Raw genomic sequence first — 15,859 nt, forward strand, 5'->3', positions numbered from 1 at the left:
TAAGTTCAAACCTTCAGTGTAGAAGTTACTTAAAAATCTTAAAAAAAAAAATACAGATAGAATAGGAGTAAACATACTATGTTACAGCTTGCTTTTTTTCAATTAAGAATATATCCATATCAGTACATATGTATCTATTTTGTTCTTTTTATTGGCCAGATATTTTTTTCTTACTTTCTGGTAATTTGGAAAGGTTAGGCTCTCCTTTTAAAATATTTCTTATAGCTTAGCAGATGCTTTTTAATTTAAAGAAGTATACCTAAATCTCTGCTTTTTGAATTATCAACTTAAGAAATGAAGCTATCATGTATATTCATTTAATTTACATATACATACATTCATTCAACAAATATTGACTGAGGTACTCCTACTTTCGAGATACTATTCTAGAAGCTAGTGACCCAGTGACCAACCTAAACAAATCCTTGCCCTTTTAGAATTTATGTTCTTTATATTTAATCTGTCTAGAAGGATGTACAGGAAACTTAATTAATGTTGTCTCTGGGAAAGGAAAATGGGAGGTTTGAGGGAATTAAGATTAACTTTTAATTTTGAGTACTGCTTGGAAAAATGTTTTATGAGTATTATATATCACTTTTTAATAACAATAAGAAAAAATGCAGTAAATTGCTTGGAAGATTAGAACTAGAAGAGATTATATCTATTTCTCTTTAGGAACAGGGGGGGCATTTGAATACAGTATGTCTTATTTTAACAGATGTCGATTGAATGCCCAGCGTGTACTTTGTGCTGGGTGCTGAGTTTTTGTAAGTGGGAGGTGAGGAGGATTGGACGTTCCAGAGGATACATGGCATGGGAATGAAGAAAAGAGTGAAACTTTGAGTGAAACTTAACTGGGGAATTGTGGATTTCCAATTTGCTGGAAAAGTAGGATATGTGTAGAGAAGTCATGGGAGATGAGTCAGGAAAATTAGACTGGAGGAAACTATGAATGACCTAGAATGTTAGGCTAAGAATTTAGAATTTATTCACTAAGGAATGAAGGAATGATCAAAAGATTTTAATGAGGAGAATGACAGATCAAAGGAGTGAATCTGGAGCCAAGTGCAGTAAATCTGTTAGCAATAAACCAATAATAGAAGGAGAAGAAATCCCTGGATAGAAGGAGATTGCAAACCTTCCTCAGGGACTCATGCAGGAGAGGACATTCTTGGATAAGCCACATTGTAATAACACGTTGCTTGGTGTTTAAAGGGATTCTGAGGTGTAACTGCTTTTGAACTTCCTGCTTCCGGGGAGGACTGCTGGAGTCAACATTTCAATTAATTAACTAAGTAATTAATTACTTGGGGGAGAGTCAACATTTTAAATTAACTCTCATGTGACGCTCCCTAGCCTTGTAGTTTTCCTGGGAAGCTTATAGTGAATTTAAAATCCATACTTCTTAACTGAGCTTAACTCAATTTGTTTTCCTTTAAGGTGCCTTCCAGCTAAGGAAGGCTATGTGTTGCCAGCTCACAAAAGGCAGATTGAATAAGAACAAACTCGGGGATTAAATGTATTTTTATGGTAATGACGTCTAGAGAAAACCTTTGCCTACTCTGTCTTGCTTCTCAAATTCAGTCCGATATTTTCCAAGAATGATAGTCATGGATATCAGCATGGGTCTGAATAAAATTTACTACATTTTTCTACATTATCCATATTTCTTTTTTGCCTTAAAAATCAGGATGGAGAATTTCTCACTCTCAATTCCTTGGCGTTTTACAGAGAAATCCATCATTTGACTAGATTTTACTATTCTTTTTAATTCTTTCACTTTTTTAAAATTCCTAACAGCTGCTGATTCTATTCTCTACATGCCATTTTGAGAAGTGTTTTACTACTTTATTAGAAACTTACCCCCGAAATTACAAAATAAAATCTGGCAGTTGGGAAAAAAAAAATCTCACCCACTCAAATTAAGTTGCTTTATAAAGCAGTTGGTTCTCAATTATTTTTTTTCCCAATGGGTCAGCCTTTGAAAGGAACAAATGGTTACTTATCCTGCCATAGGGTGAGCTGTTTGGCTCTGGCTGCTGTTGAATTAATAGTGCTTTTCAGGGATAAGACAGTATGAAAATGTGAGAAAAGTATGTCAAGGGACAAATAAAATGGCATGTACTAAACCATTTAATTCAGCTGTTGCAAAGGTGTTTTAATTGTACTTGGGACATCTTTGTTTGCCATTCAGCAAAGGGTCCTTGTTGCATTTGAAGGGTTCTGATTTCTAGGATGATGAAATTTAGAGTTGTTCTCTAAATGTGCACAATGAGTTTGTTAAAAGCCATGAAGTTTCTTTTCTAAATCCTTTTCTGAAGATTTCACTTGGGCTTTGTTTTCTTTGCTAAACTGGAGAGTACCGGTGGGGATTTGTTTTGGCAGCTTCTCTTTTTGTTTTCCCCCTGGTTTCCATTAGATTTTATCAAATTAGGACAGGAATAACGTAGGGTTTTCTTCGGAAAAGTTTTGTTTTCAGTTTATGTCCCTGTCTGGACTGGATTAGGTGCACCCAGTTTGAACAATCCACTTAGAGTCCTGGTGTCCCTGCCTGTTTCTCAGCCTAGGAAAGTTCATTTCTGTTTTCCCAGTACCAAGACCCTTTCTGTGTAACATCGCATGAAAATGAAATGATCCCTCATATTACCTGGAAATAGTTCAGGTGACTGGGGTTTCCAGGTGGATGTGGAACACTAAAAGTCCCCGGGCACAGGCATGCAAAGGTCTTTTAGTAGTTTTGTGCCAGTGGTTCACCCTTTCCAAGATGATTTTACCCACCTTCCACAGAGGCCCCCCTCTTCTCCCCCATGTAACTCTGCTAAAGTGCACTTTTCTCTCCTGGACCTAGCAGCATTCTGATTTGTTTCTTTTTCACACTTTATCACCTAGAAAGAAAAATCTCTCTTGGTCCCTTAGGGATAAGAAGAGTCATCTTTGGTTTTTGTTTGTTTGTTTGTTTTGGTTTGGATTTGGATTTCTGCTTTATTGTTATAATATTGTAGATAGGTCCCTCCCCGTTTTTATCGGTGGCCTTGATTAATGTACATTGTGTGCTGGTAACTTGATCCTGGGATCATCAAAACTACTCTCTACTTTTTTTCTGTTGAGAAGCAAAATTAACCTTCAATTTTTGTTTAAATGTTTCAATATATGCTTAAAAATATTGTTGAATCGTCTACTAATACTAGGAGAAAAAGCAATGAAGACATATCTCGAAGATTCTAGAAGATGTAACATTTTGAACTATAGGACAAAATTGTGCTTCTTTGTAATTCTTTTGTTTACATAAAACAAATAACTTTCAAAAGCTTAACACTATCCAGTTGGCTTGCCTGAACTCCGTTCAGTTGAGCTAACAATTATTGAGTACCCTGTACTGAGTGAATTACTGGGCTATAACTAATTTAAGCTGGTAATACGGGAAAATGAAGTGGATTTAAAAAGATAAGAAAAAAAAATCCAATGAGGCCAAGTGCATCTTTAATCTTTAATTAGTCAGGATTATAAACACCCGAAAATACATTTACTGATTCTCTTTAGTTCCTCAATCTGAACTCCCATCAGATTAAAAAATTTTTAAGAACTCCAATTAGATGTCATACCAACTATTTCAGTTTGTTAAAACCGTGGTAGCTAGAGATTAATAAAGGAGAGTGGAAGAGGTAAAAGAAAATGTATTAGAATGTAGATCAGACAATTAAAAAAACAATATAAACACATAAAGGTAGATTAGACTGTCTTGGTATAGTAAATAAAACAACATAATAATCAGTGAAATTATCATTTACTAATTTTAATTTAATTATAATTTAGTTTTATTATTTCAATCAATTTAATATTATTAATTAAACTATTATTATTATTATTCTTTTAGCAAATGTTTCTTTAGAGTCTGTTATGGGTCAGGTTCCTCTAGGCACTCAGAATAGATCACAGACAAAACAGCTTTATCTGTGTGTGGGTTATTTTCTTTTGGGAGAAGAGCAAGACATAGAATGATGAACATACAACATCTATAACTTAAGTAGGATGTTAAAAGGCGGTAAGTGCTGTAGGAAAAAATAGAGCAAACAAAGGGAAGCAAGAGTGGAGATATTACAACTTTCAATAGGATGGGAATTAGGCTTGTGGGGATATCTGTAATAAGAGCATTCCTGGGAGAAAGGACAGTTAGGGCAAAGCCCTAAGATGGGAATATTTCTGGGGAGTTTGAGAAAAAGAGGGAGGCCAGAGTGGCTGGAGTGGAATGAGCCAGGGGCATGAAAAAAGGGAGTGGGTGTCAGACTTGTAGCCATCTTAAGGAGTGAGGTGAGGAGCCCTCGCAGGATTGTGAGCAGGGGAGTTTCCTGGTCTGAATTAACGTTTTAGCAACATCACTCTGGCTGCTGCTTGAGAATAGTATGTTGAGGGCAAGGCTTGAAGGAGGGAGACCTGTTAGGGATCGAGGGCAGTAATGCCCGTGGGGTTGGTGAGAAGTGGTCATATCCTGAATACATTCTGGAGGGGGACGGAAGAGATTTCCCAAGGCATTGGCTGTGAAGTATGAGCGAAAGAGAGAAGGCAGCTTGTGATACAGGAGAAAAAGCAAGAGTGTAGGGTCCAGAAAGGTGAAGGCTGAGAATAGAACATTGGTTCTAGTCTAAGATGGGTGGGTGCGGGGGTGCTGGGGCGGTTCATGGTGACCTTGATGAGGGAGCAGCTGGAAAAGGATGGGAGGAAAACTATCAGTGAGGGCGAAGGACAGTGCAAAGCAGGCAGAATCCATGGCTTGGAGTTGCTGATGGACGCCAAAGATTGTTGGAGTGGGGGCACTCAAGGGAAGGAACTGAAAAGCTAGGGGCTGTTGTAGAGATGCACAAAATCGAGACTGTGAGGAGTTGCACTTACCAGTAATGATCAGGTGTGGGGTAGGACTACAACAGCCAGTGATGGAAGCAGAGCAGAAGACAAGTTTATTGGAGAAGGAGAATAAAACGGAGGGACCAGGAGGTTGGGGGCTTCATTACTATGTATGTTGAAATTGCCAAGAATTAGGAGTTGTACTGGGGAGAGGACATTGGAGAAGGAACTAAAATGTTTGAGAAATCATGAGGAATGGACAGAGGCCTGTAGATGACTCTAACAGGGGGTCTGTCTGATGATCTGATGATGACATCGGGACAAAGAGAGTGGAGAATGATCTGGAAGTAGCTGCAAGGAGCAAGGCCCCCAAGGTCCAAGGGGCTTACGTAAGAGAGACAGAGCCAGCACTCGAGGGAGCCAGTTTTCAGGAAGGGCAGAGAGGCAACGCCTGGCGGAGAGGGTTTGGACGCAGGATTTTGTGGATGGTATACCACGGGCTCATCACCAGCAGACGGGGTTCGGGAGTTAAGGACAAGGTGGGAGGTGAGAAAAATGGAGGCATGTGTGGAGTCTTACTTAACTTAGAGTGAGAGAACGAAGGGGAACCTGAGAGCCCGGGGCGTGCGTGTGCTTGTGTGTGCATGCGTGTGCGTGCCTTGCTGTGTGTGCGTGCGCGTGTGTGCTGGGATGAGACCTGCTGACCTCCAGGTAGATGGTGGTGACAAGTCTGCGAGCGCTGGGTGCAGGGAGGGCTGGGTATCTGTCCTTACCTGGGGGGCCAGCCACTTAAGGACATGTGGGGAGATGGAAACTCAGTCCCGGTGTGCAGAGCCGACCTGGCTGCTGAGGGCTGTAGGAGGCCGGTGGGGAGCTTGGTGCTGCGGTGGGGCCTGCCCCTGCCCTGGCGAGGAGGGGGAGACATACCTGGAGTGTTCAGATCTTCCCCTTGACTCCTGTCCTGTTAATGAGAGTAAAGACGGGCACTTCTCAGGTGAATCATTAACGGTCTCTGGAGGCCAGAGCTTATTACCTTATTCTACCAGGAAACTGCTCGGACTCTAATTGGAGCTCATTGACTGTTGAGTCCAGTGACAACATAGCCTCCGGGAGAAATCCTGCAAGTGTCAAGACTAAACTGCCCACACCTTTATGAGCCTTTCCAAATGTCATCGGGTGTTCTGGGGTTTGTCTTTACATCGCTGCGGCTTTTGCTTTTGGGTGCGGAGGTCTTCTCTCTCTTCTCAGTTCCTCAGACCACACTGCCAAGACCACGTGGGGACGTAGTGCCTTTTGTCAGGAAACACTATTAAAAGTCATGGTCTCTTAGCTAGCTTGCAGTGATCAAAAATACCTCGTATCAACACGCTGTTTCCAAAGCACTCCTTGAACAAACACTGGAGGTTTACACCCAGTCCTAGAAAGCTGGAGGGGTTGTGGACTAGGCACACATCCCCAGAGGGGTAGACCTTTGAAGCTCTGATACATTGAAAAGGTTTCTGAGGCTTCTCATTTTTGTAACTGCCATTGTCCTTTTTCAACAGCGCAACAGGAGGACACTCAGAAGAAAACCTTTACCTGCTGGATCAACTCACAGTTGGCAAAGGTGAGGAAAAAAAGAGCAAATAAAGCTACAGATATATTTAAGTTACTCCTCCTTCCCTCCCTTTGGGTCCTCAAAATGGCAAGGCTGAAAGAATGTACTGAAATCACCTTGATCTTGTTTAGATGTGTTCGTTACTCCCTGCCCCTCTCCCCAGCAGAAAAAAAGAGACACCTTTGTTAAGGGTATGGGAGACAGTGCTATAAAAATATTTAAAGCAACAATAGCTTTATAAAACCCAGTATAATAATAACAAAAAAAATGATTCATACGTATGGAGTGTTATATGTTAAAAACACTGTCCTAAATGGTGTCAACTTGCGTCACATTTACGGGACCTTAAAACATCCCCATAAGTGTTATTCCTGTTTAAAAAAAACAAAGGAAACGAAGGCACAAAGAACTTATGTGACTTGCCCAAGGTCACACCACTTGTACGTGATAGCGCTGGGATGCAAACCCAGGCAGGCTGGGTCCAGAGACCTTGATCTTTATCTTTTGTTTGTTTTAAAATATTTTATTTATTTGAGAGAGAAGGAGAGAGAGAGAGAGCAAGCACAAGTGGTGGGTAGTGGCAGAGGGAGAGAGAGAAGCAGACTCCCTGCTGAGCAGAGAGCCAGATGCAGGGCTCCATCCCAGGACCCTGGGGTCATGACCTGAGTGGAAGGCAGGGGCTTAACCCACTGAGCCACCCAGGCGCCCGCAGGTGCCTTCATCTTAATCACTGTGTCATCTTGTCTCTCAGTGACTCCCAAGTGCCTGGAATAATGTGGACAAAATGAGTGAGCCTCTCCTCCCAGGCTACCCACCCCTGACCAATGCCTTTCTAGAAAGGGTAAATTCATAAACAGATTACTCCAGAAATGTAATCTGTTCCCCAAATGGGTCACTACCGGCTGATTTTGAAGGCCTTTCATGCCGCCTCCATGCACAGGTTTTATGCCCGCACTGAAAGCGGCCGGAGTGTTGTGTTCCTGGAAATTTACCACAAGATAAATTAAGTTGGCTATTTCTCTTATCGTGCTTTGACATAGAACGCGGTGTGTTCTCTATCACTCTGTCAATTAAAAATCACTACCGGGGGGCACCTGGGTGGCTCAGTGGGTTAAAGCCTCTGCCTTTGGCTCAGGTCATGATCCCAGGGTCCTGGGATTGAGCCCCACATCGGGCTCTCTGCTCAGCAGGGAGCCTGCTTCCCTTCCTCTCTCTCTGCCTGTCTCTCTGCCTACTTGTGATCTCTGTCTGTCAAGTAAATAAATAAAATCTTAAAAAACAAAATCACTACTGGATTTTAGCTTTTGTGAAAGCCACAAAGTCCATTTATGGGATTCTTGATTATGGGATTATGTTTTCGGACCAACGTTTGAATGAGTATTTTTCCTGTGACCTTTTGTAGCACACTCCCCCCTCGGTGGTGTCAGACCTGTTTGCAGACATTAAAAAGGGGCACGTTCTCCTGGACCTGCTGGAGGTGCTCTCAGGACAACAGTTGGTAAGCTTTTAAAGTGACATTAAAAAACCTTGTGTTGATTTACACGTGTTCCCCCCCCCCCCCATATTTCTAAGTAATATATTTCACTTGAATTTTGTAGCCTCGAGACAAAGGATCTAATACATTCCAGTGTAGAATCAATATAGAGCACGCCCTGACATTCCTAAAAGACCGATCAGTGAGTATGAATCTGATCTGAAGATGCACTGGAGAAATTAATGCTGTGAAATGTGTTCTCCTTTTAACCCGTGTTTCTTCTTTTCCAGATCAAGCTAATAAATATTCATGTTACTGATATTATAGATGGAAACCCATCCATTATTCTTGGCCTAATTTGGATGATTATACTGCACTTTCATGTAAGTAGTTTGATGACATGCAAGTTATTTCTGTTCTAATTACTGCAGTAGGAAATAAGGGTATTGCAGTAAGATTCAGTCCTGAGTTTTTTCCAGAAACAGGACACTCAGGAAATCTTGATGGGTAGACCTTGGCCATTTATGTTCTTTTGCAGTTGAAAATTGAACGCTGAATTATGATATCTTAAATGATCCATGATATCAGCACCGGTCTGAATAGAACCTGCCATGATAAAATTTTGCTTATTTTTGTTTAGTTACTGTGGCAGAAGATAGTAGAAAGCTTCTGGAGTAATTTTTTTTTTTTTTTTAAAGACTTTTATTTATTTATTTGAGAGACAGAGATCACAAGTAGACAGAGAGGCAGGCAGATAGAGAGAGGGAAGCAGGCTCCCCACTGAGCAGAGAGCCTGACGAAGGGCTCGATCCCAGGACTCTGGGATCATGATCTGAGCTAAAGACAGAGGCTTTAACCCACTGAGCCACCCAGGTGCCCTTTCTGGAGTAAATTTTTAAATCCACTAAACTTCGTAGAATCTCCTAGTCTTGAGGACTCTTGTTCAGTCCAATAATCCTACAACACCTAGTCCTGTCCCAAGACTGAGTCATAGATTAATTTCATTCCACAAATACATTTGAACACCTACTATGCGCTAGCTTTTGTGCTAGGACACCAAGAAAACAGCAAAAACAGTTGTAGCCCTGACTTCATGGTACTTGTGACTGATAAATATATTCTTCCATTCCTGGGATTCTGAGTTAGTGCAAGTTTTTTGCAGCTACCTAAAAAAGTTGCATGTTCTATGTCTCCATAATTACTTTGAAAATAAAAAAAATTATGTGAGAAACAAATGCTTATTTTATAAAAATTAGGAAATAACATAACTAATTTGTATAAAATTTAAAACATGTAGGGGCGCCTGGGTGGCTCAGTGGGTTAAAGCCTCTGCCTTCAGCTCAGGTCATGGTCTCGGGGTCCTGGGATCGAGCCCCGCATCGGGCTCTCTGCTCCACGGGCAGCCTGCTTCCCTCTCTCTCTGCCTGCTTCTCTGCCTACTTGTGATCTCTGTCAAATAAATAAATAAAAAATCTTAAGAAAAAAATTTAAAACATGTAAAATAAGACTATATGTGATTTATGGATACTACATTTGAAGTTAAAGTAGAATAATAGTTGTGAGGATGACGAAAACCAGATTTAAAATTGTGGGTTTTTTCCCTCTGGAAAAGGAAGGAAATGGAATTGTAGAGGGAAAGACAGAAGGCTTAAACTGTATCAGTGTTTCATTTATATAAAAAAAAATGAACCAAATGTGGTAAAACGTAAAATTGGACAATACATAGGCATTTGTTATATTTTTTTTCCATACTTTCTGGAATATTTAAAATATAATAAAAATTTCAATATGGATAATAAAAACCAAGTAGAATCATCTGTAATTCTACTGCTCACTGATAACCACTAAATAATTTGGGGTATAGACTTCATGATACATATAGTAGAAATGAATGTATATATTTATCTATATATGTATATCTTAAATGGAATGGTCATGCTATCCAAACTGTTTTCAACCTGTTCTAATGAACATCTTTCTGAATTCATACATAGTTTTTATTTTATTTTATTTTATTTTTTAAAAGATTTTATTTATTTATTTATTTGACAGAGAGAGATCACAAGGTAGGCAGAGAGGCAGGCAGAGAGAGAGGAGGAAGCAGGCTCCCTGCTGAGCAGAGAGCCTGATGCGGGGCTCGATCCCAGGACCCTGAGATCATGACCTGAGCCGAAGGCAGCGGCTTTAACCCACTGAGCCACCCAGGCGCCCCCTTACATGGTTTTTAATGGAGGCATGATGTTCTGTTGCAAAGAATTATATTTCATTAACAAGTAGAATGCTCACAGTTTTATGATTGTAAGCAATTCTAAAAAGACTACCCTTCTGATAAAACCTTTCCATACCATCTTAATTATTTCCATGAGCCAGATTCCTAGAAGTGAAATTGTTGGGCCATAAGTTTTGCTTTTCTTGGCTTCGTTTTACTGATGTAAATAAACTTTTGTGGAAGAAGAACATACATAGAAATGCACAAATCTGAGGTGTAGAGCTTGATGTATTAAAAATTAAATACATCCGGGCACCTGGGTGGCTCAGTGGGTTAAGCCTCTGCCTTCAGCTCAGGTCATGATCTTAGGGTCCTGGGATCGAGCCCCACATCGGGCTCTCTGCTCGGCAGGGAGCCTGCTTCCCACGCTCTCTCTCTGGCTGCCTCTCTGTCTGCTTGTGATCTCCGTCGGTCAAATAAATAAATAAATCTTAAAAAAAAAAAAAATCAAGGGGCACCTGGGTGGCTCAGTGGGTTAAAGCCTCTGCCTTCGGCTCAGGTCATGATCTCAGGGTCCTGGGATTGAGCCCTGCATTGGGCTCTCTGCTCAGCAGGGAGCCTGCTTCCCTTCCTCTCTCTCTGCCTGCCTCTATGCCTGCTTGTGATCTCTGTCTGTCAAATAAATAAAAATTAAAAAAAAAATCAAATACATCCATGTAACCACCACCCAAGATAAAAATAGAGAACATTGCCTAATCCCAGAGTTCTCAGGGATTTTGCCCAGTCTTTGCTCCCTTCCCTACAGAAAACCACCACTTTGGTCTCTGTCATTGTTTAGCTTAGCATCTTAACTTCCATATGAAGGAATTATAACTGAATTGACTTACAGATGAGATATACTCTTGTGTCAGACTTATTTCACTTAACATCTTCCTTGAGTTTCAAGTTGTTGAAACATGCATCCATAGTTTTGTTTTGTTCTTATTGGGTTTTTTTTGTTTTTCTGGGTTTTTTTGAGTATAGTTGACACAATTAATTACATGAGTTTCAGGTGTAAACTTAATGATTTGACGAGTTTATACATTATGTTCTGCTCACCCCAAGTTAGCAGCCATCTGTCCCATTACATTGCTATTACAGTATCATGGACTGTATTTCTTTCTTTCTCTTGTTGTGTATGATTATACCATTGCATAAATATGCCAGAATTTATTGACCACTCTCCTGCTGATGGACATTGCTTTTGTTGCCAGTGTTCAGCTGTTATGATTAAAGCTGTTAGGTGCGTTCTTGTATATGCCTTTTGGTGGTATGAGCCCTCATGTCTCTCGTATATATGTCTAGGAGTGGAATTGCTGGATCATAAGGCATGTGATGTTCAGCTTTGCAGGGTAGTGCCAACTAATTTTTCAAAATGGTGGTTCCGATTTACATTGGGTGACTTCCTCGTTCCCATCCTCGCTCATAGTTGACATTAAAAATTTTTTATTATAGCTATGCTGTTGTATATAAGGATTTATAGAAGTTTAAAAATATATCCTGGGGGGCACCTGGGTGGCTCAGTGGGTTGAAGCCTCTGCCTTTCGCTCGGGTCGTGGTCCCAGGGTCCTGGGATCGAGCCCTGCATCGGGCTCTCTGCTGGGCAGGGAGCCTGCTTCCTCCTCTCTCTCCCTCTCTCTCTGCCTGCCTCTCTCCCTGCTTGTGATCTCTGTCTGTCAAATAAATAAATAAAATCTTTAAAAAAAAATATATATATCCTGGGTCCAAGTGCTTTGTTGAGTACACATAAATTACAAATCTCCGATTCTGTGGCTTGCCTTTTCAGTCTTTTAATGAACAGACATTCATGATTTTATTTATTTATTTTTTTTTGACATTCATGATTTTAATGTAGTTCAAATATATCAACTTCCTTTTTTGGTGGCTCATACTTTTTACGTTCTGTAAAGAAATCTTTCCCTTTGTCAACATCATGGAGATACTCTCTTAACGCTATTTTCTTGAATAGTTCTGTCCGAAGAGGACTTTCTGCAGTGATGGAAATGTTCTGTAGCTGCACTGTACCAGACAGTAGCCACTAGTCACTTATGGCCATTGAACACTTGAAATGTGGCTAGTATGACTGAGGAACTAAATTTAAAATTTTATTTATTTAATTAATTTACATAGCCACAGGGAGGTAGGGACTATTGTATTAGATAGCACAGTTCTTTTTTTTTTATAATTTTTTAAAAAAATATTTTATTTATTTGTTTGTCAGAGAGAGAGAGAGAGCAAGCGGGCACAGGCAGACAGAGTGTCAGGCAGAGGCAGAGGGAGAAGCAGGCTTCCTGCCAAGCGAGGAGCCTGATGTGGGACTCGATCCCAGGACCCTGGGATCATGACCTGAGCTGAAGGCAGCCAGATAGCACAGTTCTAAAAGCTTAACCATTTCCTATTTTACATTTAGATCTACAATCTTTCGAGAATGAATTTTTTTGAGTATGTTAATGTTAAAGCAATCAAGAGTATTTTTTTCCATATGGCTATCTGGCTGACCCAACACCATGTATTGAAAAGGCCATCACTTTCCTGGTATACTGTAGTGTCACTTCATAAAAAATCAAGTAACCATGTATGTGTGGCTCCATCGTCAGATTGTCATTTCTGTTCCATTATTCATTCTTGGCACTAGTACTGTATTGTATCAGTTTCTATAGCTATATAGAAAGTCTTGATATCTGATAGTGTCCAACTTGTTCTTTAGGATTATCTTGTTTATTCTTTGCTATTTGCATTCTCATGTAATTTTTTAAATTGAGATGTAGTTAACATATACCATTGTGTAAGTTTAAACTATACAACATGGTGATTTGCACTTGATCTTAGCCAAAAGGCCGAGAAGCGATTCAACAACATGGTGATTTGATATTCATATAAGTTTTATAGATAACTTGTTAATTTACATGCGCACCATCTGTTGGAATTTTTTTTTTTTTTTAAAGATTTATTTATTTATTTGACAGAGAGAGATCACAAGTAGGCAGAGAGGCAGGCAGAGAGAGTGAGAGGGAAGCAGGCTCCCTGCTGAGCAGAGAGCCCGATACGGGGGACTCAATCCCAGGACCCCGAGATCATGACCTGAGCCAAAGGCAGCGGCTTAAACCACTGAGCCACCCAGGTGCTCCCATCTGTTGGAATTTTAATAACTGTTTTATTGAATGTATAATTTAGAAAAAGTTGATATCTTTAAAACATTGCATTGTATCATCCATGAGTACAGTATTTTTGTTATTGCTGTGTTCAAAATATTTTATTTTCATTATGATTTCTTATTTGCCCTCTGGGTTCTATAACATTCTATTGCTTAATATCCAAATAGTTGGAGATTTTGGTTGTTATATCTCTGTTACTGATTTCTAGCTTAATTTGAGTGTGGTCAGAGACTATCATCTGAATGATTTCAATTCTTCAAAATTGCTGAAGCTTGCATTATGACTCAGTGTTGTCAATTTCAGTAAACATTTCCTATGGATTTTAGGTACAAGGGGGTATGCCCATCAGATGAAGTTTGTTGTGTTGGTCACATCTATTATCTAGTTGTCTGGTGCCTCTGTTAATTATTAAGTGCAGTTCTCTCAATAATACTTGCTACTGTGTTTGTAAATTGATCTTTGAAAGTTTTCCATAGGTATTATGTTACTGCCCTCCAAAAAGTCTGAACCAACTTGTGTGTTTACCAGCACTCTGCAAAAATCCACATTCTGTATTCTTCCTAGGGGATACATCACTTGATGTTAACTATAAATTTTTTTTTGCCTGTGTTATAAATGAAGAAACTGTCTCCTTCCTGTATACATTTAGCTTTCTTAAATGACGAATGAAGATATTTTCCATATACTTAGTGGCAATTTTTTTTTTCTTTCTTGGGACTTAGCTCTCATGTATTTGACTATTTTTTCTGTATGTATTATTTGTTTTTCAGTGGTTTAATGGCTTTAACGGTTTAATGGTTTATAATCAAGGATGCATTTTAATTGACCCAGTCTCTTGGAAGACACTCTAGACTGGGATCTCAAATGAGTTCAGTTCAGTTTAGAGCGACAGGTGTTGAACATCAGCGATTTTAGAGGGATGAACACATACTTGCCCTCGAGGGGGAATGCAGTGCACAAATTGGGGCAAAGAGTGACCCAAGTCCACTGAAAGAGAGCCTAAGTGTAGCCCAAGATGGCAGACGCTATTATTCAAGGACTTGTCTAGTGCTTATTTCACCATGAGTAACGTCTTACTGTTACCGGGTAGGTCTTGTGTTGGCCGAAGGTTTTGCCTCAAAGCTGCTAACTCGTGATTTGTATGCATTGACTATGATTATGTCTTCCTTAGATTGAGGAGCTTGCCCGGACTCTTTCTTGCAATTATGATCCGCCTTCCCTGGACAGCATGAGTGAGGCTGACTCATCTCCTACCTCAAGTCCTCCGGCTAAGAAATGCTCCAGAGCCCAAGAAAGATGGCAGATGTCTGCAAAGAAGGCTCTTCTCTTGTGGGCCCAGGAGCAGTGTGCCCCGTAAGTCATTTCCTGTGACCACAGGAGACCCACAGGGCAGCTTGGCCCTGGACCCACCAACACGGCATTACTGACTCCTGTTCTGAAAATCAGGCCGACGGGGTGTTCACACTTCTCCCTTCTCAAAGACAAAGCACCAACCTCCTTAGGTGGACTTTTACTGTGTAGAGATAAAGTGGTCTTTAAATATCTTTTTCTTTAGGCACAATCCCCTTATGCATCTGGTTGACATCCCAAGCATTTTACCACACTAGGAACTCTTTTAAAAAGTTGGACTATATCTTTATGGACTGTGTGTCCCCAGAACCTAGCCTAATGGGAATTCATGGTAGGTGCTCCATAAGTGTGTACTGAATGAATGAATGAACAAATGAAGGAATAAGTAATCAACACATAAAATGATCTCCTGGAGCTCTATATGGCTACATTAAAAGACCACGGTCCCCATTGTTTAGAAATTTGTAGCTCAATTAGGTAACAGAAGCCAGAAAAGTGAGAGTTTTTTTAAAGAGTGGGGATGATGAGAGGAAGGTAGCGCTTAGAAATTCTGTTTTATAAGACAAAGGGCTTTTTTGCTCTAGGGAAGCATTTACTCTCTCATTTACCCTGCTGGGATGGGATTTAGGGAAAATAAGGAGTCAGGATGCAGGAGAACTCACCAGGAGATGAGCCCTGATGTTAAAAAAGCATTCCTTGTCACATCATAGCATCGTCTGGATAAATAGAGGCGTAAAGATGTCGCTAAGGCCTCTGAGATGGTGGGCTTCTGAGTCCCTTCTTCCCAGTGAGAGGCTAGGATGCTAATTTCTGCCTTCAGCCTTACTTTCTTTAGCTGTCATTCAGTCTTTGCATTTTATGAGGGACAAAAGAGCATACATATCTTAGGAGGTTTATATACATACCTATATCAAATGAACTTTTTCTTGACTCTTTAAGACACAGTTTTGTTTTACTTCAGTTTTCTGAATGTTTTAATCCTGCCAGTCGGCACAGGTTCTGATCCCCACTCTGCATGGCCCTCAGCCCTCCTCCCTTTAGCTAGTTTTGCTTCGCATCTAAGCGCACAACCATGAAGCTGGAATCCTGGGTTTGAGTCCCGGACCCAGCACTTCCTAACTGGTGCCTTCCTAACTTGGTGCTTGAGTTTTCTTAGTCATAAAAATGTGGACAGTGCTAACACTTCATAGGGTTCG

At 40.3% G+C, this 15,859-nt stretch overlaps 1 protein-coding gene across 9 annotated transcripts in view; it reads left to right on the top strand.

The window, feature by feature from the left end:
- SYNE2 (spectrin repeat containing nuclear envelope protein 2) overlaps positions 1-15,859 on the top strand; it is a 327,766-nt gene that overhangs the window by 75,070 nt on the left and 236,837 nt on the right. For 8 of the 9 annotated variants that reach the window (XM_046009418.1, XM_046009420.1, XM_046009424.1 and 5 more), the window contains exons 3-7: positions 6,384-6,445; positions 7,839-7,934; positions 8,035-8,112; positions 8,201-8,293; positions 14,485-14,666. In XM_046009418.1, the coding sequence (XP_045865374.1) occupies positions 6,384-6,445; positions 7,839-7,934; positions 8,035-8,112; positions 8,201-8,293; positions 14,485-14,666 (511 nt within the window). The other variant, XM_046009429.1, reaches the window with a different exon arrangement.

The sequence above is a fragment of the Meles meles genome, chromosome 6 (genome assembly GCF_922984935.1).
Source record: "Meles meles chromosome 6, mMelMel3.1 paternal haplotype, whole genome shotgun sequence".
NCBI lineage: Eukaryota > Metazoa > Chordata > Mammalia > Carnivora > Mustelidae > Meles > Meles meles.